The following is a 21,926-nucleotide window of genomic DNA, read 5'->3' as shown; positions in this document are numbered from 1 at the left end:
TGAGGCTGGAGGCCGTCAGAGGCCTCTGACGACCTCGTTTACATCAGGCACTTTTGACGGGCTTGTCCCGCTGATATCATTGGACACTTAAAACGTGTAAATCCGTTAATAAATAGAGAAATGACAAGTGTCAGCTAACCTAACATTTAATCGGCTGAAATCGGCTGAAATCGGCCTTTAATCAGCTAAAATTGGTCAGCCGATAACACCATCGGATTTCCCTTGATGAGTAGATGCTTCTAGAGGCTTAAAACGTTAAAATCCGTTGAAAACTAAAGATTTTAGAAAGAATAAACCTTTTTTAGTTTTTCGAGGCTGGAGGCCGCCAGAGGCCTCTGACGACCTCGTTTACATCGGGCTTTTTTGACTGGCTCGTCGCGCTGATATCATTAGATACTTAAAACTTGTAGATTTGTTAATAAATAAAGAAATGACAAGATTTTTAAACTTAGTGTAAGCTAACCTAACCTATATCGGCTGAAATAGGCCTTTGATTGGCAAAAATCAGCCGTTATTTGGTTGTTTTTTTTTGGCAATTTCATTTCAATATAGATGTTTAAGATTTCTTATAATTATAATTCTACTAAATATCTTTTATTTAAGTAAATACTTTAAATAAGTGTTTTCATTTCATTATTGATATCTTTATTTATTTAGGATACTCTGACATCTGAAAGTTCTACTAATTGTGAACAAGATTCTTCCACATTAGATTTGTCTAAAGTAAGAAATTAATTTAAATAAAACTTTTTCACATAGTTAATTTTTGGTTTAAACAAAACACATTTCAAAATATCTATATTTATAATCATAATCATTTACATCTGATAAATAATTTTTATAAAATTAATTCTCTTAAATGTTTTTAATCTTTTAAATAATTATAAAGCTTTTATTTCAATAATAATAAAGGATTATTTATTAAGGATTCCATACGTTCTTTTTGTGAACAATCTGCATCTAGTACAGATATGTCTGAAGTAAGTTTAAACAAAACATATTTTAAAATATTTATTTCATAAATAGTTTCTCTTACTATAGTCATTTTCTACATAATTTAGGATGACACACATGATGGAGAAATACTGCGCAGAAATAGGAGAGATTCATTTCAGGTAGCCATCTCTTTACACCTTATAACTTATTTTTAATTAAAAATATCTAAAAAAGGTAATCTAACTTTACTACTTTAGAATAATCCTGATACTGCTGTTCCTTGTTGTTCAAAATCATTGAGAGAACAGGTATTCATCTATCATCCTTTCAAAATGTTAATTGTATTTTACATGCTAATAATTCTATTTTTGTTAAAATTATCTAAATAAGATAATGATAATTACATATTTGTTTAGAGTGTAGACATGTTTGCTACCAGTTCTAGTGATTCACCAAATGATTTTGAAAGTTCAGAGGTATGGTAATCTATTTCTTTTTATCATGATATTAAAGAATATAAGAAAATATATATAAAATTTATTTTTGTTTATCATTCCTTCCTATAGGATGAAAGTCTACAGGATGAACAGTATAACAACTCTACAGATGATGCTGACTGCAAACTAACAAAAAATTCATCTACAGAATCTGACACTTCACAGGTTTACTTTATCATTATATTGCAGAAAATATATAGAAACCTTTATTTTAATGACATCATGACATTAAAATTATCTTTCTATAGGAAAGTCCAATAAAAAGGAAACGTGTCAGATGTGCTCAACCAGTTATTGAATCTTCCGATGATGAACAGCAGGTAATCAAAAAAATAATAATTGATTCTAAATTATAATTGTCAAATATTACATATCTTGTAAAATGAGTTAACAATTAATATACTTTTAAGGTTGCTAAAAGACGTACAACAGAGTTAGTGTGTATTTTTCCACATTGTGGTAAGATGTTCACAACTCGCAGAAACTTGTTGAAACATCTGGATCCAATCAACCCAAATGATCGTAGAGTGAAATCTTGTTACGAAAGAAGAGTATATGATCTAAACAAGGAGAAAATTATAAATGACTTAAAAGAGTCATTCTCCTCTAAAAAATAATTATTTGTCATCATTTCATTTTATTTTTTAGTGTAAATTATATTTTTTTAACCAAAAAAAAAAGAAAACCAAACAAAAACAATTTTTTTCATCATTTTTTATGATATTATTTTTTTCTACATTATAAAAAAGAAAAATAATTAATTTTTTCAGCCCAACAATGTCTGAATCTCAACAATGTGGAGTTTATGAGGAGATGGAGATTGAGCCCAACCTAGAGGTAAATCAACCAACATATAATAATACTGTGACTTTTAATTATCTTAACTTAGTAAAGAAAATACTAATGTGTTATTTTTAGGAATTCACTCCAGTCGAGATTACCCCAATGATTGAGACAAACAATGAAGAAAATAATCCTCTAGAGGTATGCATATAATTAGTCTCATGAAAATTATGCTTTCTTTTGATTATTATATGCATTACAAATATGACATTCTGTTTTTTTTAGAAGGCGAAAGAAACTGTTTCTGATCAAGATAGACTTGATGAGTTAGAGGTTTGTTTATCTAACTCTTAACATTTCAATAATAATTTAATTAATTTATGCTAATGACCCAATTCAGGCCTATATGTTTATGTTAAAAGTCATGCAATGATTTAGATTGGTATTACATTGTGATCTTTTTAGATTAAAATAGATATGACGGAGAATGAACTTATGAATGAACTTATGGGTGATGAAGATAAAATCGAAATGGTATGTTTTCTAAATTAAAGATCTCATGTTAAAGATTTACATTATTGTTTTTTGATTATAATGTCAGTGGGGTCAAAGATTGAATCTTATTTAGAATGAAGACAATCTTGGTGAGGTAGAGCCACAAGAGGAGGACCACCCATTGGATATACCAGACCTCAGTAAATTCTGTGAAGTGATTCTTGAATTTGATGTAAGTCTTTTAACTGAAAGTCATAAGTTATTATTTTTAATTTACATATAGTTCATGGTCTTATAATGAATTTTAATTAGGATGATTCTCATTTTGATGAACAAGATGATGTTTCGTCAGATAAAGAAAACCAGGTAAAAATAATAATGGATTTGAAATTGTAATTGTCAAATATTACATATTTTGTGAAATGAAATAACAATTAATATACTTTCAATATGATTGTAATGAATTGTATTTAGGATGTTGCCCTTCCTCATTCTGAGTGCTCTGTCCGGGTGAAGAAGATACCATTGGATAAAGAAATCTTCCAAGATCTCATGTTGAAGAACTGTCCAAACAAAAAACATCATAAGGGGAAAACTTACTCCTTACCTAACCCTACTCATCTGATTAAACACCTTAAAGGCCCAGAATCTAATAGTAGAACTGAAAAATGTATTGCATTTATGAAAGAAGATGTCAAGCGATACAACTGTCTACTTGTTTATGCAGCACTCAAAGCCGAGAATGCTGTACCAATCTCAGATAAGGGCAAAGCCAATTTGATGAAAAGGCTTTTCAACTGAGAAGTTGTATTGCTTGACATCTTCTTGGATATATTGGATATGATATGATGCCATTTGACCATTATTTTTTTGAAAAAAAAACAATAAAACTCAAAAAATATATTTTTTCAGATACAATCACTTTGATATGGCTGAAAATATCCTTAATAAGTTCAGAGATCTGGGTGATATGGAGATGGAGAACTATAATTCAGAGGTGAATTATCCAAAATAAAAATTATACTGTGACTTTTGATTATCTTAGCTTAGAAAGCAGTAACACTTTTATACATGGTAGTTGTCTATAGTGATGTTTTATTTATAGGATTTTGAAAGTGTTGAGATTACTCCTATGAGTATGGATATTACTGGAAGCACAACTGTTTGTGAACAATCCTCTTCCAATACAGTAGAAGTAAGATTTATTAATTATACTTTTCAAACTTTTAAGTACTCTACTACTTTAGAACAAGCAAGAAGTTTTATTAAATTATCTTATTAATGTAATAATATAATGTAATAATATTAATGTAATAATGTTTAGAGTGACTCTGAAATATCCCCTGATTCTACTACTGATGATGAAAACTCCAAGGATATTTCTAATATTGAGGTATGTAGGGATAAACTAAATAAATTCATGGACAATGCATATTGAATAATTTTATGCCATCAATTATCATAAATTATATTTAGATTAAGTTTGAGAGGGATGAAGATATGGAAGAGTATGTTGAGGTATGTTTTATAAATTGCATTATATTATAAATTAATATATATTATAATAATCCTTTTTTATCAAAATAATGCATTGAATCCAAAAATTACAATGTGTTCTTTTTAGATCAAAACAGAACCACAAGATTATTCTGATAGTGAGTTCATAGATACAGCTGCTTTATGTGAACAAGATCTTGTGGTATGTTTTCTATAAAAAAAATCATATGTTTAGGAATGTTTTTCTTATTTATAATTTCATTATAAAGCAGGGCTAATAATGATGTGTATTTAGGAGATCAATAAATGTTCAGTCAAGATCAAAAAAGATGATATGGTGGACCGCCATCGTTTGGCTATTCTCATGAAGCGTGATCTTAAGGTATGCTTTCTAGATGAAAAATCATATGTTTAGGAATGTTTTTCTTATTTATAATTTCTTTATAATGCAGGGCTAATAATGATTTGTAGTTAGGGGATCAATACATGTTCTGCTGAGACAAGCAAGAAGTTTTATTAAATTATCTTATTAAAATAATAACACTTGCATTATTGTTTAGAATGATTCTGAAATATCCTCTGATTCTACTACTGATGATGAAAACTCCAATGATATGGTTGACCGTCCTACCTTGGATGAACTCATGGAACAGGATCTTAAGGTATGTTTTCTAAATGAAAAATCATATGGTTAGGAATTTGTTTCTTATTTATAATTTCATAATATTGCAGGGCTGATAATGATTTGTATTTAGGAAACGGAAAGAGAGGATAGGGTTTATCGCACAACCTTGGCTTACCTAAAGATGCATGTGTGCCCGAACTTTGCAGAACATGGAGAAGATTGGAAGAATGTAAAAGAGAAGAAGGATGGAATGTTCACGACCAACACCAACATCTTGAAACATGTGTTCCACACTGGGAAGCCCACCAAAGGCAACAAAAAAACCAACCTCTGTAAAAAATTCATGAAAGCTGATGCTGGGCGTTACATGGCTGTGTTGGCTTTTAAAAACATGAAAGAAAAAGGTCTACCAGTTGGCAGACCAAAGTCAAAATAATTCAACATAACCATGAAATGCCTTCAACTCTTTGTTGACCTGTTATTGACCTAATTGCCTAACTATTATTTTTTTACCAAAAAATAAAATAAAAGAAATAAAAAAATCTATTTTTTCAGATACCATGCCTTCTCTTAGATCTTTTCTGGTTGAGCATCCTGAATGTTTTAACAAGTTCAGAGATCTACTGCATTGGTGAGTAACTTTTTATTGCAAACATTTTCATCATCACTAATATTTTTAATGTAATATCAAGATAAATGCATAAATCTTTCAAATCTTTTTCCTTTTTAAGGATGAGTTTTGAAGATGTAGATCGCAAGAGGATCTTCATTGAAGAAACAATGAACAGCATCAAGGACAACGAGAGCAAGATGGCTGATTATTATCATGAAAACTATGAGTGAGTAATTTATCATGCTAATTTTTAAACAATGGTTTCAATGCATATGTGATATAATCTTTAAGTTTTCTTTCTAACCATATGCTATTTACAGGTTCCTGGTTAAGTTGAAGGAAATACTCAATGACATAGATGTTCATCCCTGTCTTGTTCTTGATGATGTGAAAAGGCAATCTCTGATTAGAATAATGGAAAGTCCCCTATCCTACAGAATCACCTTAGCAGATAGGGGATTCGACAGGCAGTCAATCCCAATAGAAGATATTGTATCATGTGGAGAAATTATGTCTTCTTTCTGTATGCATCTTCCATGTGAACAATGGTAAATTTAAGCAAATTATTATATTTCAGTAAACACTGTGTTTCAATTTGTTATGTAATCATCATTATCAAATAGATTGGAAAACTGCAATACTTTTATTTATGCTTGATAATTTTTTGTTTTAGGAACTCAAACATTGATGTGACTAAACAAGTTGCTGAACAAGTCGCCATGAAGTATTTGGAAAATTGCTATTTTGGAAACTTGTGTTTTTTAAAAAACGAGTTCCCACCAATTACTTATGCTATGGCAAAGAAACCCAAGAAAACAAAAATGTCACCAATGCCAAGGAAAAAGCATGTAAGAGTAGATGACAACCACGACCGAAGAAACTTGTGGAAGTCTAAGATCTTGGCACTTCTAAGTGGTCCACTTACTGAAGAAACTCTTCAAGAAATCAAGGATAAAAAAATCAACAAAGTGAGAGAGATTACAAAAGAAGTATTTGGTTACTATACAAGTGCTGAGGATCTGAAAACTTGTCCTCTGTGTTCAATTTCAACACAACAAACCAGATTCACAAAGCGGCACATGTTGGAACTTAAGTGCAAATATATCAACATCAACAAATCTGTAGATGAAGATAAGGACAATTATGAGGACAAAGATTACCAACCTACTCCTGCTAATCAAGTTCAACCTAATGTAAACTCATTATCCAGGAGTTCAGTGACCGAATTTGAGAGAAACTGTGGCTTTCCATATGGCCAACTCCCTTCTTGTACCTTAGATGACATTGAAGAAGAAAAACAACTTACCCCATTTGATGGCCTCCTACCAACAAACAAGAAGGAACAGTTGCATATGTGGAAAGCTGTAACTGAAAGTCTTATTCATCATGAAGCAGCCCCAGTGAGAACAGAACAACAAAAAAAATATGACAGACAAAGTCTAATGATGGCAACCAAGTCTTACAAAGAGATGAACAAAGAAAGGTTTTTTGAAAAATCCAACTATAGCCACTTGGTTCCTGAAGACAAGAAAGTTCTCAGTGATTTCCTCAAATATGAAGGAAGTGCAAAGACTCTGACAGATTATGCTTTTCACATTTTCAGTAACAAACCAAAAACACTGTATTCCACACTTAAAGAAAATGGTGTATCCAAGATCAGTGATTTGGTCCCCTGCGAAGGCAAAGATATTAATCCTCTGGATGAAGATTCATTTCAATTCAAGTTTACAGTGCCAGGCTCTTCCTTCAAACAATGTGTTGACTTGCATACCAAACAATTTGCCAGTGAGAAAATAAAGATACATGCATTGCAGAAGTTCTTATTGTTTCTACTAAATAAAATCAACAGTGAGCCATTTATGGCAGGCGCATACCATAATGCAATAATGTTGGAAAGGTACCGCAATGCATGTCAGTATGTAGTGCCAGCAGAACTGAATAAACTTTTGCAAAGAATGAGGGACTTAGAGAAAAAAACTTTAAGTTCAAAAGAAATCAAGGTGCTAGTGTCAGAAGAAGATACCTTGCAAAAAATGATTGACAACATGAATTATGCCAACAAAACTCTCAAACCAATGATGGAAGCTAAGCTTGAAGTTGTCAACAAGATGATCACAGATGCTCTGACAACTAAGTGTGAAATATCTGAGATGGATAAAGACAGAATGAATACAGAATGGAAACAAGCCAACCAACTAATATGCCATCTGATGTCTACAAATGATGGAAACAGAAAGCAGAACTATGTTTTACTCACCTTGCAAGGTTTAGGTACAGCTAATGAGGGAAGTGATCATCTAGATAGGGTTACTGTCCATGTAATATCTGGAAATAATCCTTGCAACACAATGGCACAAAACAAATTACTATCAACCAAAACAGGAACTCCAACTATCAGTTTGGACAAGGGTATGTATGACTTCCTGAAGAACCAATTTCTGCCCATCCGAGCAAAGTATTATTCCTACTTTGGCATAACAAAAGATACCCACCCAAAAGAATGGTTTTATTTCCCTGTCCTGACTAGTGGAGTAGGACAACAACAAGGAATAAATGGGATTCCTAGGAAGGTTATCTTGCATCTTGATACTAAAAACATTTTGAGTAGTGTTCGAAAAATGCGAGGCATCGATGGACAGCAAATCAATACCTTTAATGCCAACAGACACGCTCAGGTCTCTGGAGCATGGAAATCAGGAGTGTCTGGACCAGGAGTGTTTGGGCACCATAAAAAAACTGCATACAACCACTACCTTGAAACTAAAGAACAAGAAAGAAGAGAAGGAAATGAAAAACGTTCTAAATATATGCAAGAGCAACTTGGTCTAAAACAACCTCAGGAGTATAGAGTGCTGGATTCATCACTACAAGGAGAAAATGTCAAAGGCATCACTTTGGAGACTGTAGAACATGAAGAAGTTCTTCAAAAATTAGCAAAACTCAAATACAATCCAGTATTCACAGAGAGAAGAAATGATGAGTTTGCTATAAATTTTACAGCAGCTGTCATCAGCTGTATTGATCCAGAGTCATCACGAGCCTTTACCAATAAACACTACTTCCCAAAACAAGGGCAAAGACGTCTTTTTGTCTTTGATTTTGTTTCAAATCCAAAGTTCCCAAAGTTAAATGATTCAGTTAAGAAAACAATGTCAAAGTTTCCTACCAAAATAATAATGGATGAGGCAATGTATGGTCAGAAACTTTATAACGCTGTTAAAGAAATCTTCCGTAGAGGACAACACTTCTATGCCATGGAGGTGAGTTTAAGTTTTGTTCATTTTTAAGCAAATAAATATATATATAAAAAGAAATCTTAAACATCTATAAACATTATAATAACGTCTGCAGAAGATAACCTGTCCATAGATATTTCAATTACCAAATTTGGTCAATAAATAAGAAGTTTATGGTGAAAAGTGAAGTTCCTTCCTTCAGTTCCTTCCCTTTTTTCACCTTTCTTCAACCCCCCTCCCCCGTAAAAACACTTCTGATGTATTCCCCTAAAGATTACCTGTCCATAGATACAACAATCACTAAATTCCAGCCATAAATATTAAGTCTATGGTGAAAAGTAAAGAAATTTTCCCCTCCCTTCCCCTTTTTCCCCCTTTTCACTCTACCCCTCCCCTATGAAATACTTCTGATGTGTACCCCTAAAGATAACTTGTCCATAGATACATCAATCACTAAAAACAGTCAATAAACAAGAAGTTTATGGTGAAAAGTATATGTTAGGTTAAGTTCCTTCCCTTTTTTCACCTTTCTCCAACCCCCCTCCCCTATGAGAACACTTCTGATGTATTCCCCTAAAGATTACCTGTCCAAAGATACATCAATCACTAAATTCTGGTCATAAATGAGAATTCTATGTTAAAAAGTATAGGTTTGGTTAGCTTCCTTCCCTTTTTCCTCTCTCCCCAACCCCCCTTCCCTATGAAAACACTTCTGATGTATTCCCCTTACTATTACCTGTTCATATATATTTCAATCACTAAATTCGGTCAATAAATATGACTTCTATACCAAAAATTAAAGATTAGGTTAAGTTCCTTCCCTTTTTTCCCCTTTCCCCAACCCCCCTCCCCTATGAAAACACTTCTGATGTATCCCCCTAAAGATCACCTCACCATAGATACATCAATCACCAAAATCGGACAACAAATAAGAAGTCTATGGTGGATAATAAGGTTTGGTTAGCTTCCTTCCCTTTTTTCCCCTTTCCCCAACCCCCCTTCCCTATGAAAACACTTCTGATGTATTCCCCTTACTATTACCTGTTCATATATATTTCAATCACTAAATTCAGTCAATAAATAATACTTCTATACCAAAAAGTAAAGGTTAGGTTAAGTTCCTTCCCTTTTTTCCCCTTTCCCCAACCCCCCACCCCTATGAAAACACTTCTGATATATCCCCCTAAAGATTACCTAACCATAGATAAATCAATCACCAAAATTAGACAATAAATAATAAGTATATGGTGAAAAGTATGGTTTGGTTAGCTTCCTTCCCTTTTTTCTCCTTTCCCCAACCCCCCTTCCCTATGAAAACACTTCTGATGTATTCCCCTTATGATTACCTGTTCATAGATATTTCAATCACTAAATTTGGTCAATAAATAAGACTTCTATAGCAAAAATTAAAGGTTAGGTTAAGTTCCTTCCCTTTTTTCCCCTTTCCCCAACCCCCCTCCCCTATGAAAACACTTCTGATGTATCCCCCTAAAGATCACCTCACCATAGATACATCAATCACCAACATCGGACAACAAATAAGAAGTCTATGGTGGATAATAAGGTTTGGTTAGCTTCTTTCCCTTTTTTCCCCTTTCCCCAACCCCCATTCCCTATGAAAACACTTCTGGTGTATTCCCCTTACAATTATCTGACCATAGATATTTGAATCACTAAAATCGGACATTAAATTAGAAAGCTATGCCCCAAAACATGGAAATCTCTAAAAAAAAGACTATTTCCTTGCCCACCCTTGCAAACTCAAATTAGTTTTGCCCACCTTAGCTGAGTTCTGAGTTCAAACTCAAAAAAAGGTGGGTAAGAATAAGTTAGGTTAGGTTAGGTTAGGTTAGGTTAGGTTAGGTTAGGTTAGGTTAGGTTAGGTTAGGTTAGGTTAGGTTAGGTTAGGTTAGGTTAGGTTAGGTTAGGTTAGGTTAGGTTAGGTTAGGTTAGGTTAGGTTAGGTTAGGCTAACCAACCCTTTTGTGTAAAAACTAGGTTAAGGCAGTAAACCTAGCTATTAAATATTAACATTTTTAGGTTAGCAAATTTGTTAATAGGTACTTTGGGACCTACTAAGGCTTCCCTAAAAAATGCTAACCTAAAAAGTAGCTTAAAAGTAGCTTAGGTTAGGCCTCAAACCTAGCTCTGTGCCGCACACTTGCAAACTGTGCCAAAAGCCAAAAAAGTGTGCGAGGCCTGTAGCGCGCTTATTTTTCAACAAAAATCCTAGCTTTTCCTAACTTAAGCTCTCATGGGCATGTCCTTGAAGTCTGTAAAAAAAAATTTGTAAAAAATCGACTCCTCTTTGGTTAGGTTCGATTTTTAACCTATACCCCAGAAAATAGACCATATTTTGAAACTTACATATGTATCCTCATTTTTGTCTAGATTAAGAAAATTCGTAACTTCGGTTCTAGTTGACCGAATCTAACATTTTAAGTGTCTACGGATATCAGCGCGACGAGCTCTTCAAAAGTGTCCGATGTAATCGACCTCGCCAGAGGCCTCTGGCGGCCTCCAGCCTCGAAAAACTAAAAAAAACACTTGTAATTTTTTTCTTCAAAATCCTAAAATTTTCTAAAATTGACGCCAATCAGTCAATTTTTAAGCTATATTGACGTTTAAGTACTCTAAAAATTCGTCTTTTCAAGACGAATTCAACCACGTTGGTCATGTCCAAATCGGTCCAGTGGTTCACCGTAACCTAACTTAACCTATGAAACGTATTTTTTGGCCTCATCGCTTTACCTTGTAAAACGTGTCTTAAAATTAGTCTCAGCTCCAGACCATGGAAAGAGAAGTTGTTTGTCTCATTGAGACGCGTATTTAGAGTACTTAACCAGCTTCCTAGGTCTAACCTAACCGAAATGAGATCAAAAAACGTCTTTTTAGTTTTTTTTATCTCAAATCAGTTAGGTTTGAGGTACAGAAACGTGTAAGTACTCAAAATAATTGTCTGATCTAGACACGTTTAACCACGTTGGTCTTGTCCTAATCGGTGCAGTGGTTATCGAGTAATAACGATTTGAAAATTAGGTTATGTTTTTCCTATTTTCGGAAAGGTTGCGTGATTAACTCAACTTAGAGGGTTCTAGTTTTCACCATAGGCACGGGGCCTTTAATATCTATCAGCGCATGTAAAAAAAAGTGCAAAATTTGAAAATTTAGGTTAGACTAGGACGATTTTAAGCAAAATCAGATTTTTAATCGTACAGGGCGATTCCTGGAACGATTTGGCTTTTAAAGGCGGCAAATTGCATGTACATTTTAAGAGCTTTTGAATGGTTTTGATTTTAGACCGATTGGTCCAGTGGTTCGTCCGCTACATTCATTTAAAGTTTCAAAAAATCATATGACATTTTTTTTAAAAAATGTTAAAAATACATCTGTCAAACAGTCAATTTTTGAGCTACAATGACGTGTAAGTACTCAAAATAATTGTCTTGTCAAGACGCGTTCAACCACGTTGGTTTTGTCCAATTCGGTTCAGTGGTTACCGAGTAATAACGATTTGAAAATTAGGTTAGGTTTTACCTATTTTTGGAAAGGTTGCGTGATTCACTCAACCTACAGGGTTCTAGTTTTTACCATAGGCAAGGGGCAGTTAATATTTATCAGCGCATGTAAAAAAAAGCGCAAAATTCGAAACTTTAGGTTAGACTAGGGCGATTTTAAGCAAAATCAGATTTTTAATCGTACAGGGCGATTCCTAGGACGATTTGGCTTTTAAAGACAACAAATCGCATGTACGTTTTAAGAGCTTTTGAATGAAATTAACTGCTGGACTCTAGCTAAAGGGGTTCGTGCGCTACACTCGTTTAAAGTTTCAAAAAATTTGATTTTTAAAAAAACGTTCAGGGGGGTGGGAGGTAACCTAACCAAATATCATTGATTTTTCTTAAAAATGTTTAAGGGGGGTTGACCTAACCAAACATCTCCCCCCTGAACATTTTTAGACCATTGTTGGGTTAAAACAAGTGGGGATTGAACCCATTCCCTTAACTATTATTGTGTTAAAACAAGTGGGGATCGAACCCATTCCCGGATTGAACCCATTCCCAGATTGAACCCATTCCCTAAACCATCCTATGAATTGGCATGGAATATTACTTTGTTTATTGTGTTAAAACAAGTGGGGATCGAACCCTTTCCCTAAACCATCCTATGAATCTGCTTTGAATATTACTCTGTTTATCGTGTTATCGTTTTTGGGGGGGTGTGGTCACCCCCATGTCCCTGAAAAAAAATTTTTTTTTTTTAAATTTTGAGGGGGTCACCCCAATGTCCCTGACAAAAAAAATAAAAAATAAAAATTAAAAAAAAAAATTTTTGTTTGGGGGGGGTGGGGGGGTCTCTCCCCCCCGCCGAGACTCCCCCACCTCAAACCCTAAGGGATGTTGAAAGATTTTTTAAAATCGGTCCATAAACAACGAAGTTAGGTTTTTGGGGGGGTTTGGTCACCCCTATGTCCCTGACAAAAAAACTTTAAAAAAAAAAATTTCGAGGGGGTCACTCCTATGTCCCTGACAAAAAAAATAAAAAATAAAAAAAAAAAAATTTTTTTTGGGGAGTTGGGGGGTCTCTCCCCCCCGCCGAGACTCCCCCACGGCCCTGAACATTTTTAGAAAAATTTACAATATTAGGTTAGGTCACCCCACCCTCTGAAAAATGTTTTTTTAGGTCCCCCCACCTCTCTGAACATTTTTAAAAAAATTTTCAATGTTAGGTTAGGTCACCCCCCCCCTAAAAAATGTTTCTCTAGGTCCCCCTACCCCCCTGAACATTTTTAGAAAAATTTACAATGTTAGGTTAGGTCATCCCCCCCCCTAAAAAATGTATCTTTAGGTCCCCCTACCCCCCTGAACATTTTTAGAAAAATTTACAATGTTAGGTTAGGTCATCCCCCCCCCCCTGAAAAATGTTTGTTAAAGTCCCCCCACTCCCCTGAACAATTTTAGAAAAATCAACAATGTTAGGTTAGGTCTCCCCCCCCCCCCTGAAAAATGTTTGTTTAGGTCCCCCCACTCCCCTGAACATTTTTAGAAAAATCAACAATGTTAGGTTAGGTCACCCCCCCCCCCCCACTGCCCTGGCTGTATTGGTTAGCTTCCCCCATTTCCATAGAGGTCTGGATGGTTAAAATCGGACAATAAATAAGGAAGTTATGATGGTTAGGTTAGATCCCTTCCCCCCCCCCCTCGCCCTTGAAAAATCCCCCAAAGTTCACCTATCCATGGATAACTTCATCACTAAAAACATACAATATATGATAAAAAGTTAACTTTGGTTAGCTTCCTTCCCTTTTTCTCCCCTCCCCCCACCCCCCACCCCTTTAAAAACACCCTGGCTGTATTGGGCAGTTTCCCCCATTTCCATAGAGGCCTGGATGGTTAAAATCGGACAATAAATAAGGAAGTTATGATGGTTAGGTTAGATTCCTTCCCCTCTCCCTCCCCCCCCCCCCTCGCCCTTGAAAAATCCCCCAAAGTTCACCTATCCATGGATACTTCATCACTAAAAACAGACAATATATGATAAAAAGTTAACTTTGGTTAGCTTCCTTCCCTTTTTCTCCCCTCCCCCCACCCCCTCCCCTTTTAAAACACCCTGGCTGTATTGGTTAGCTTCCCCCGTTTCCATAGAGGTCTGGATGGTTAAAATCGGTCAATAAATAAGGAAGTTATGCCACAAAACATTGAACCCCCTTGATACTCCAATAAAAAAAGACTAAGATTCAAACCTACCTCATTCCGCACAGTTAGCTGCACGTTATTCAAACCTACCTTAGTGTGCAAGTGTGCATCTGTGCAAGATTTACTGTGTTTAGCCTAAGTTAGGTTAGGTTAGGTTAGGTTAGGTTAGGTTCATCTGTGCAAGATTTACTGTGTTTAGCCTAAGTTAGGTTAGGTTAGGTTAGGTTAGGTTAGGTTAGGTTAGGTTAGGTTAGGTTAGGTTAGGTTAGGTTAGGTTAGGTTAGGTTAGGTTAGGTTAGGTTAGGTTAGGTTAGGTTAGGTTAGGTTAGGTTAGGTTAGGTTAGGTTAGGTTAGGTTAGGTTAGGTTAGGTTAGGTTAGGTTAGGTTAGGTTAGGTTAGGTTAGGTTAGGTTAGGTTAGGTTAGGTTAGGTTAGGTTAGGTTAGGTTAGGTTAGGTTAGGTTAGGTTAGGTTAGGTTAGGTTAGGTTAGGTTAGGTTAGGTTAGGTTAGGTTAGGTTAGGTTAGGTTAGGTTAGGTTAGGTTAGGTTAGGTTAGGTTAGGTTAGGTTAGGTTAGGTTAGGTTAGGTTAGGTTAGGTTAGGTTAGGTTAGGTTAGGTTAGGTTAGGTTAGGTTAGGTTAGGTTAGGTTAGGTTAGGTTAGGTTAGGTTAGGTTAGGTTAGGTTAGGTTAGGTTAGGTTAGGTTAGGTTAGGTTAGGTTAGGTTAGGTTAGGTTAGGTTAGGTTAGGTTAGGTTAGGTTAGGTTAGGTTAGGTTAGGTTAGGTTAGGTAAAACTAACCTACCCTTCTGTGCAGAATCTAGGTTAAGTTGACTAACCTAGCTCTTAAATATTAACATTTTTAGGTTAGCAAATTTATTAATAGGTAGTTTGGGACCTACTAAGGCTTCCCTAAAAAATGCTAACCTAAAAAGTAGCTTAAAAGTAGCTTAGGTTAGGCCTCAAACCTAGCTCTGTGCCGCACACTTGCAAACTGTGCGAAAAGCAAAAAAAGTGTGCGAGGCCTGTAGCGCGCTTATTTTTCAACAAAAATCTTAGCATTTTATAACTTAAGCTTTCATGGGCATGTTCTTGATGCCTATAAAAAAAAATTTTGAAAAAATCGACTCCTCTTTGGTTAGGTTAGATTTTTAACCTATACCCCAGAAAATAGACCATATTTTGAAACTTACATATATATCCCTATTTTTGTCTAGATTAAGAAAATTCGTAACTTCGGTTCTAGTTGACCGAATCTAACATTTTAAGTGTCTACGGATATCAGCGCGACGAGCTCTTCAAAAGTGTCCGATGTAATCGACCTCGCCAGAGGCCTCTGGCGGCCTCCAGCCTCGAAAAACTAAAAAAGACACTTGTAATTTTTTTCTTCAAAATCCTAAAATTTTCTAAAATTGACGCCAATCAGTCAATTTTTAAGCTATATTGACGTGTAAGTACTCTAAAAATTCGTCTTTTCAAGACGAATTTAACCACGTTGGTCATGTCCAAATCGGTCCAGTGGTTCACCGTAACCTAACTTAACCTATGAAACGTATTTTTTGGCCTCATCGCTTTACCTTGTAAAACGTGTCTTAAAATTAGTCTCAGCTCCAGACCATGGAAAGAGAAGTTGTTTGTCTCATTGAGACGCGTATTTAGAGTACTTAACCAGCTTCCTAGGTCTAACCTAACCGAAATGAGATCAAAAAACGTCTTTTCAGTTTTTTTTATCTCAAATCAGTTAGGTGTGAAGTACAGAAACGTGTAAGTACTCAAAATAATTGTCTTGTCAAGACGCGTTTAACCACGTTAGTCTTGTCCAATTCGGTTTAGTGGTTATCGAGTAATAACGGTTTGAAAATTAGGTTAGGTTTTTTCTATTTTTTGAAAGGTTGCGTGATTCACTCAACCTAGAGGGTTCTAGTTTTCACCATAGGCAAGGGGCAGTTGATATTTATCAGCGCATGTAAAAAAAAGTGCAACATTCGAAAATTTAGGTTAGACTAGGGTGATTTTAAGCAAAAACAGGTCTTTTATCATACAGGGTGATTCCTGGACCAATTTGGCTTTTAAAGACGGCAAATCGCATGTACATTTTAAGAGATTTTGAATGGTTTTAATTTTAAACCGATTGGTCCAGTGGTTCGTCCGCTACATTCATTTAAAGTTTCAAAAAATCATTTGACATTTTTTTTAAAAAATGTTAAAAATACATCTGTCAAACAGTCAATTTTTGAGCTACAATGACGTGTAAGTACTCAAAATAATTGTCATGTCAAGACGCGTTCAACCACGTTGGTCTTGTCCAATTCGGTTCAGTGGTTACCGAGTAATAACGATTTGAAAATTAGGTTAGGTTTTTCCTATTTTTGGAAAGGTTGCGTGATTCACTCAACCTACAGAGTTCTAGTTTTTACCATAGGCAAGGGGCAGTTAATATTTATCAGCGCATGTAAAAAAAAGCGCAAAATTCGAATTTTTAGGTTAGACTAGGGCGATTTTAAGCAAAATCAGATTTTTAATCGTACAGGGCGATTCCTGGAACGATTTGGCTTTTAAAGACAACAAATTGCATGTACGTTTTGAGAGCTTTTGAATGAAATTAACTGCTGGACTCTAGCTATAGGGGTTCGTGCGCTACACTCGTTTAAAGTTTCAAAAAATTTGATTTTTAAAAAAACGTTCAGGGGGGTGGGGGGTAACCTAACCAAATATCATTGATTTTTCTTAAAAATGTTTAAGGGGGGTTGACCTAACCAAACATCTCCCCCCTGAACATTTTTAGACCATTGTTGTGTTAAAACAAGTGGGGATTGAACCCATTCCCTTAACTATTATTGTGTTAAAACAAGTGGGGATCGAACCCATTCCCGGATTGAACCCATTCCCAGATTGAACCCATTCCCTAAACCACCCTATGAATCTGCATGGAATATTACTTTGTTTATTGTGTTAAAACAAGTGGGGATCGAACCCATTCCCTAAACCATCCTATGAATCTGCTTTGAATATTACTCTGTTTATCGTGTTATCGTTTTTGGGGGGGTGTGGTCACCCCCATGTCCCTGAAAAAAAAAATTTAAAAAAAAAAATTTTGAGGGGGTCACCCCAATGTCCCTGACAAAAAAAATAAAAAAAAAATTTAAAAAAATTTTTTTTTTTTTGGGGGGGGGTGGGGGGGTCCCTCCCCCCCGCCGAGACTCCCCCACCTCCAACCCTAAGGGATGTTGAAAGAATTTTTAAAATCGGTCCATAAACAAAGAAATTAGGTTTTTGGGGGGGTTTGGTCACCCCTATGTCCCTGACAAAAAAAATTTAAAAAAAAATTTCGAGGGGTTTACCCCCATGTCCCTGACAAAAAAAATAAAAAATTAAAAAAAAAATTTTGTTGGGTGGTTGGAGGGTCTCTCCCCCACGCCCCTGAACATTTTTAGAAAAATTAACAATGTTAGGTTAGGTCACCAACTCCCCCTGAAAAATGTTTTTTTAGGTCCCCCCACCCCCTGAACAGTTTTAGAAAAATTTACAATGTTAGGTTAAGTCACCCCCCCCCCCTGAAAAATGTTTGTTTAGTTCACCTATCCATGGTCCCCTTACCCCCCTGAACATTTTAAGAAAAATTTATAATGTTAGGTTAGGTCACCCCCCCCCCTGAAAAATGTTTTTTTAGGTCCCCCCACCCCCCTGAACATTTTTAGAAAAATTTACAATGTTAGGTTAGGTCACCCCCCCCCCCCTGAAAAATGTATTTTTAGGTCCCCCCACCTCCCTGAACAGTTTTAGAAAAATTTACAATGTTAGGTTAGGTCACCCCCCCCCCTCCTGAAAAATGTTTTTTTTAGGTCCCCCCACCCCCCTGAACAGTTTTAGAAAAATTTACAATGTTAGGTTAGGTCACCCCCCCCCCCCTGAAAAATGTTTTTTTAGGTCCCCCCACCCCCCTGAACAGTTTTAGAAAAATTTACAATGTTAGGTTAGGTCACCCCCCCCCCCCTGAAAAATGTTTGTTTAGTTCACCTATCCATGGATACTTCATCACTAAAAACGGACAATATATGATGAAAAGTTAACTTTGGTTAGCTTCCTTCCCTTTTTCCCCCCTCCCCCCTCCCCCTTTCCCTTTAAAAACACCTTGGCTGTATTGGTTAGCTTCCCCTGTTTCCATAGAGGTCAGGATGGTTAAAATCGGACAATAAATAAGGAAGTTATGATAGTTAGGTTAGATTCCTTCCCTTTTTCTCCCCTCCCCCCACCCCCCACCCCTTTAAAAACACCCTGGCTGTATTGGGCAGTTTCCCCCATTTCCATAGAGGCCTGGATGGTTAAAATCGGACAATAAATAAGGAAGTTATGATGGTTAGGTTAGATTCCTTCCCCTCTCCCCCCCCCCCCCCCCGCCCTTGAAAAATCCCCCAAAGTTCACCTATCCATGGATACTTCATCACTAAAAACAGACAATATATGATAAAAAGTTAACTTTGGTTAGCTTCCTTCCCTTTTTCTCCCCTCCCCCCACCCCCCTCCCCTTTAAAAACACCCTGGCTGTATTGGTTAGCTTCCCCTGTTTCCATAGAGGTCTGGATGGTTAAAATCGGACAATAAATAAGGAAGTTATGCCACAAAACATTGAACCCCCCCTGATACTCCAATAAAAAAAGGCTAAGTTTCAAACCTACCTCAGTCCGCACAGTTAGCTGCACGTTATTCAAACCTACCTTAGTGTGCAAGTGTGCAAGTGTGCGAGAAAAGGGTAGGTAAGCTCTTGTTAGGTTAGGTTAGGTTAGGTTAGGTTAGGTTAGGTTAGGTTAGGTTAGGTTAGGTTAGGTTAGGTTAGGTTAGGTTAGGTTAGGTTAGGTTAGGTTAGGTTAGGTTAGGTTAGGTTAGGCTAAGTACCCTAACTCAAAAAAATCGTCAGGTTAACCTCACCTAATAAGCCCTTTTTGGGGATTCTAATCAACTTAGTTGTTAGTTCAGAGCCCAACAAGAAAGAATCTAAAAGAAAATCTCAAAAAAGTTGTTGTTAACCCTGTTAATAACCTCACCGAAAAAACCCCAACTCAACTCAAGATGGTCAACTCATGCTCAACTCAAGATCCAACTCATCAAGTTTAGGGGTGAAGGAGTCGTTTTTTTGAGAAACGTCAGAGTAACGACCCCCCCAAAATCGGCAATTTTAGGGGGGGTAGTTACTCTGACCGATCACTCTCAGATGCCTCTAGAGGCATGTTTTGACGAACCCCTAAAAAACTAACTTTATCATGAAAACTTTGAGTGAACATATAAATTACAAATATATGTCTTAATCTTACCAAGGTTAAGAAGATTCGTAACTTCGGTTCTAGTTGACCGATTCTAACATTTAAAGTGTCTACGGATATCAGCGCGAAGAGCTCTTCAAAAGTGTCCGATGTAATCGACCTCGCCAGAGGCCTCTGGCGGCCTCCAGCCTCGAAAAACCGATTCGAACACTTGTAATTTTTTTCTTCAAAATCCTTAGCTCAGCTAATATTGGACCTCATTCAGTCAATTTTTGAGCTATATTGACGTGTAAGTACTCTAAAATTTTGTCTTTCCAAGACACATTCAACCACGTTGGTCCCATCCAAATCGGTCCAGTGGTTCTATGTAACCTAACTAAACCTTTTTAACCTAAGTTTTCGTCTAATCTTTTTCCTTGTAAAACGTGTCTTAAAATTAGTCTGAGCTTTAGGTCATGAAAAGCAAAGTTGTTTGTCTCATTAAGCTCTTCAAAAGTGTCCGATGTAATCGACCTCGCCAGAGGCCTCTGGCGGCCTCCAGCCTCGAAAAACCGATTTGAACACTTGTAATTTTTTTCTACTATAAAAAGTTTTGAATTTTGCGGTTTTTTTTACATGCACTGATAAATATGGACTGCCCCTTGACTATGCATAAAAAAAAATCATGAATTTATGTCAATAAATCACGAAAAATGACTTTTAAAATTCTTTAAAAAACGTAAAAATTCAATCGATCACAGCTCGGTAACCACTGGTCCGATTTGGACAAGACCAACGTAGTTGAACTAAGCTCAAAGAGTACATGCGAAAATTGTCCTTAAACTTAAAAATCGTCCAAGGAATCATCATTTTACAACTACTCAAAGTTGTAATATTCAATCGATCACAGCTCGGTAACCACTGGTCCGATTTGGACAAGACCAACGTAGTTGAACTAAGCTCAAAGAGTACATGCGAAAATTGTCCTTAAACTAAAAAATCGTCCAAGGAATCATCATTTTACAACTACTCAAAGTTGTAATATTCAATCGATCACAGCTCGGTAACCACTGGTCCGATTTGGACAAGACCAACGTAGTTGAACTAAGCTCAAAGAGTACATGCGAAAATTGTCCTTAAACTTAAAAATCGTCCAAGGAATCATCATTTTACAACGTTTTGAAAAGTACGTTAGGTTTTTCCTATTTTTGCAAAGGTTGCGTGATTCTTTCAACTTAGAGGAATCTAGTCTTCACCATAGTCAAGGGGCAGTCCATATACATCAGCCCATGTAAAAAAACCTGCAAAATTCAAAACTTTTTATAGTAACCAAAATCCATTTAAAGCTGATATATATATTTTAAAAAAAAATGGTTCAAAATTGGGTCCAGTGGTTAGGTCTTTTTATGAATCGAAAGATAATTATAAGACAATGGTTTTAGGAAAAAAAAATATTAAAATTGCTTAATTTTTGATCGATTTATCATAAAAATTAATTTTCAAAATTTTCAAAAAACAAAAAATTTTAAAAAAATTTTTTAGGGGGGGTGGTGGGGGGTCCCCCCCCCCGTCGAGACTCCCCCACCCCAAACTCTAAGGGATGTTGAAAGAATTTTTGAAATCGCTCCATAAACAAAGAAGTTAGGTTTTCTGGGGGGGAAGGCTGTGTTTTTTTTCAAAAAGATTGGGGTGAACACACCCACCCCAAAAAACCTAACTTCTTTGTTTATGGTCCGATTTCAAAAATTCTTTCAACATCCCTTAGAGTTTCGGGTGGGGGAGTCTCGGCGGGGGGGGGGGGGACCCCCCACCCCCCCCATAAAAAATTTTTAAAAAATTTTTTTTTCTCTTTTTTTTTTAAACTTTACACGAACGTAGCGCGCGAACCACTCAACCAATCGGTTTGAAACCAAAACCATTAGAACACTCTATAAAAATACATGCGATTTGCCATCTTTAATAGCCAAATCGGTCCAGGAATCGCCCTGTACGATAAAAAACGTCTCAGCAAGTTTTTTTAACCTCAAATCAGTTAGGTTTGAGCTACAGAGACGTGCAAGTACTCAAAATAATTGTCTCAAAAAAACACGTTCAACAACGTTGGTCTTATCCAAATCGGTCCAGTGGGGACCGAGCAATAACGATTTGAAAAGTACGTTAGGTTTTTCCTATTTTTGCAAAGGTTGCGTGATTCTTTCAACTTAGAGGAATCTAGTCTTCACCATAGTCAAGGGGCAGTCCATATACATCAGCCCATGTAAAAAAACCCGCAAAATTCAAAACTTTTTATAGTAACCAAAATCCATTTAAAGCTGATA

The 21,926-nt window shown here is 36.0% G+C and overlaps 3 protein-coding genes across 3 annotated transcripts; all 3 read left to right on the top strand.

Annotated features, from left to right (window-relative positions):
• The first annotated feature begins 609 nt into the window (after positions 1-609).
• Positions 610-2,050, top strand: LOC145304365 (uncharacterized). Its single transcript, XM_080146232.1, has 8 exons — positions 610-723; positions 927-980; positions 1,062-1,115; positions 1,194-1,244; positions 1,353-1,412; positions 1,503-1,598; positions 1,682-1,753; positions 1,844-2,050. The coding sequence occupies exons 2-8, from the start codon at positions 972-974 to the stop codon at positions 2,048-2,050; spliced, it is 549 nt and encodes a 182-aa protein (XP_080002358.1). The 5' UTR covers positions 610-723; positions 927-971.
• Positions 2,051-2,207: 157 nt separating this feature from the next.
• On the top strand, positions 2,208-3,623 carry LOC145303691 (uncharacterized). Its single transcript, XM_080145292.1, has 7 exons — positions 2,208-2,270; positions 2,352-2,417; positions 2,502-2,549; positions 2,682-2,750; positions 2,845-2,943; positions 3,024-3,077; positions 3,186-3,623. The coding sequence occupies exons 1-7, from the start codon at positions 2,211-2,213 to the stop codon at positions 3,510-3,512; spliced, it is 723 nt and encodes a 240-aa protein (XP_080001418.1). The 5' UTR covers positions 2,208-2,210; the 3' UTR covers positions 3,513-3,623.
• Positions 3,624-3,627: 4 nt separating this feature from the next.
• On the top strand, positions 3,628-5,389 carry LOC145303690 (uncharacterized). The gene is made up of 8 exons (XM_080145291.1): positions 3,628-3,708; positions 3,817-3,906; positions 4,036-4,104; positions 4,188-4,229; positions 4,336-4,410; positions 4,504-4,590; positions 4,769-4,870; positions 4,964-5,389. Exons 1-8 carry the CDS (start codon positions 3,640-3,642, stop codon positions 5,267-5,269), a joined length of 840 nt encoding a protein of 279 aa, XP_080001417.1. The 5' UTR covers positions 3,628-3,639; the 3' UTR covers positions 5,270-5,389.
• The last annotated feature ends 16,537 nt before the right edge of the window (positions 5,390-21,926 follow it).

Source organism: Acartia tonsa, chromosome 13 (genome assembly GCF_053477335.1).
Source record: "Acartia tonsa isolate MP-2025a chromosome 13, ASM5347733v1, whole genome shotgun sequence".
Classification (NCBI taxonomy): Eukaryota; Metazoa; Arthropoda; class Copepoda; order Calanoida; family Acartiidae; genus Acartia; species Acartia tonsa.
The sequence above is the reverse complement of the archived record's forward strand: the minus strand, read 5'-3'. Positions and strand labels throughout refer to the sequence as shown.

Coding starts and splice junctions, on each gene's coding strand:
- LOC145304365 (XM_080146232.1), top strand. Junction 1,599..1,681: donor CAGAATCTGACACTTCACAG/GTTTACTTTATC, acceptor ATCTTTCTATAG/GAAAGTCCAATAAAAAGGAA. Junction 1,754..1,843: donor CTTCCGATGATGAACAGCAG/GTAATCAAAAAA, acceptor TATACTTTTAAG/GTTGCTAAAAGACGTACAAC.
- LOC145303691 (XM_080145292.1), top strand. CDS start 2,211: ATGTCTGAATCTCAACAATGTGGAGTTTATGAGGAGATGGAGATTGAG. Junction 2,944..3,023: donor AAGTGATTCTTGAATTTGAT/GTAAGTCTTTTA, acceptor AATTTTAATTAG/GATGATTCTCATTTTGATGA. Junction 3,078..3,185: donor CGTCAGATAAAGAAAACCAG/GTAAAAATAATA, acceptor AATTGTATTTAG/GATGTTGCCCTTCCTCATTC.
- LOC145303690 (XM_080145291.1), top strand. CDS start 3,640: ATGGCTGAAAATATCCTTAATAAGTTCAGAGATCTGGGTGATATGGAG. Junction 3,709..3,816: donor TGGAGAACTATAATTCAGAG/GTGAATTATCCA, acceptor TTTTATTTATAG/GATTTTGAAAGTGTTGAGAT. Junction 3,907..4,035: donor CCTCTTCCAATACAGTAGAA/GTAAGATTTATT, acceptor AATAATGTTTAG/AGTGACTCTGAAATATCCCC.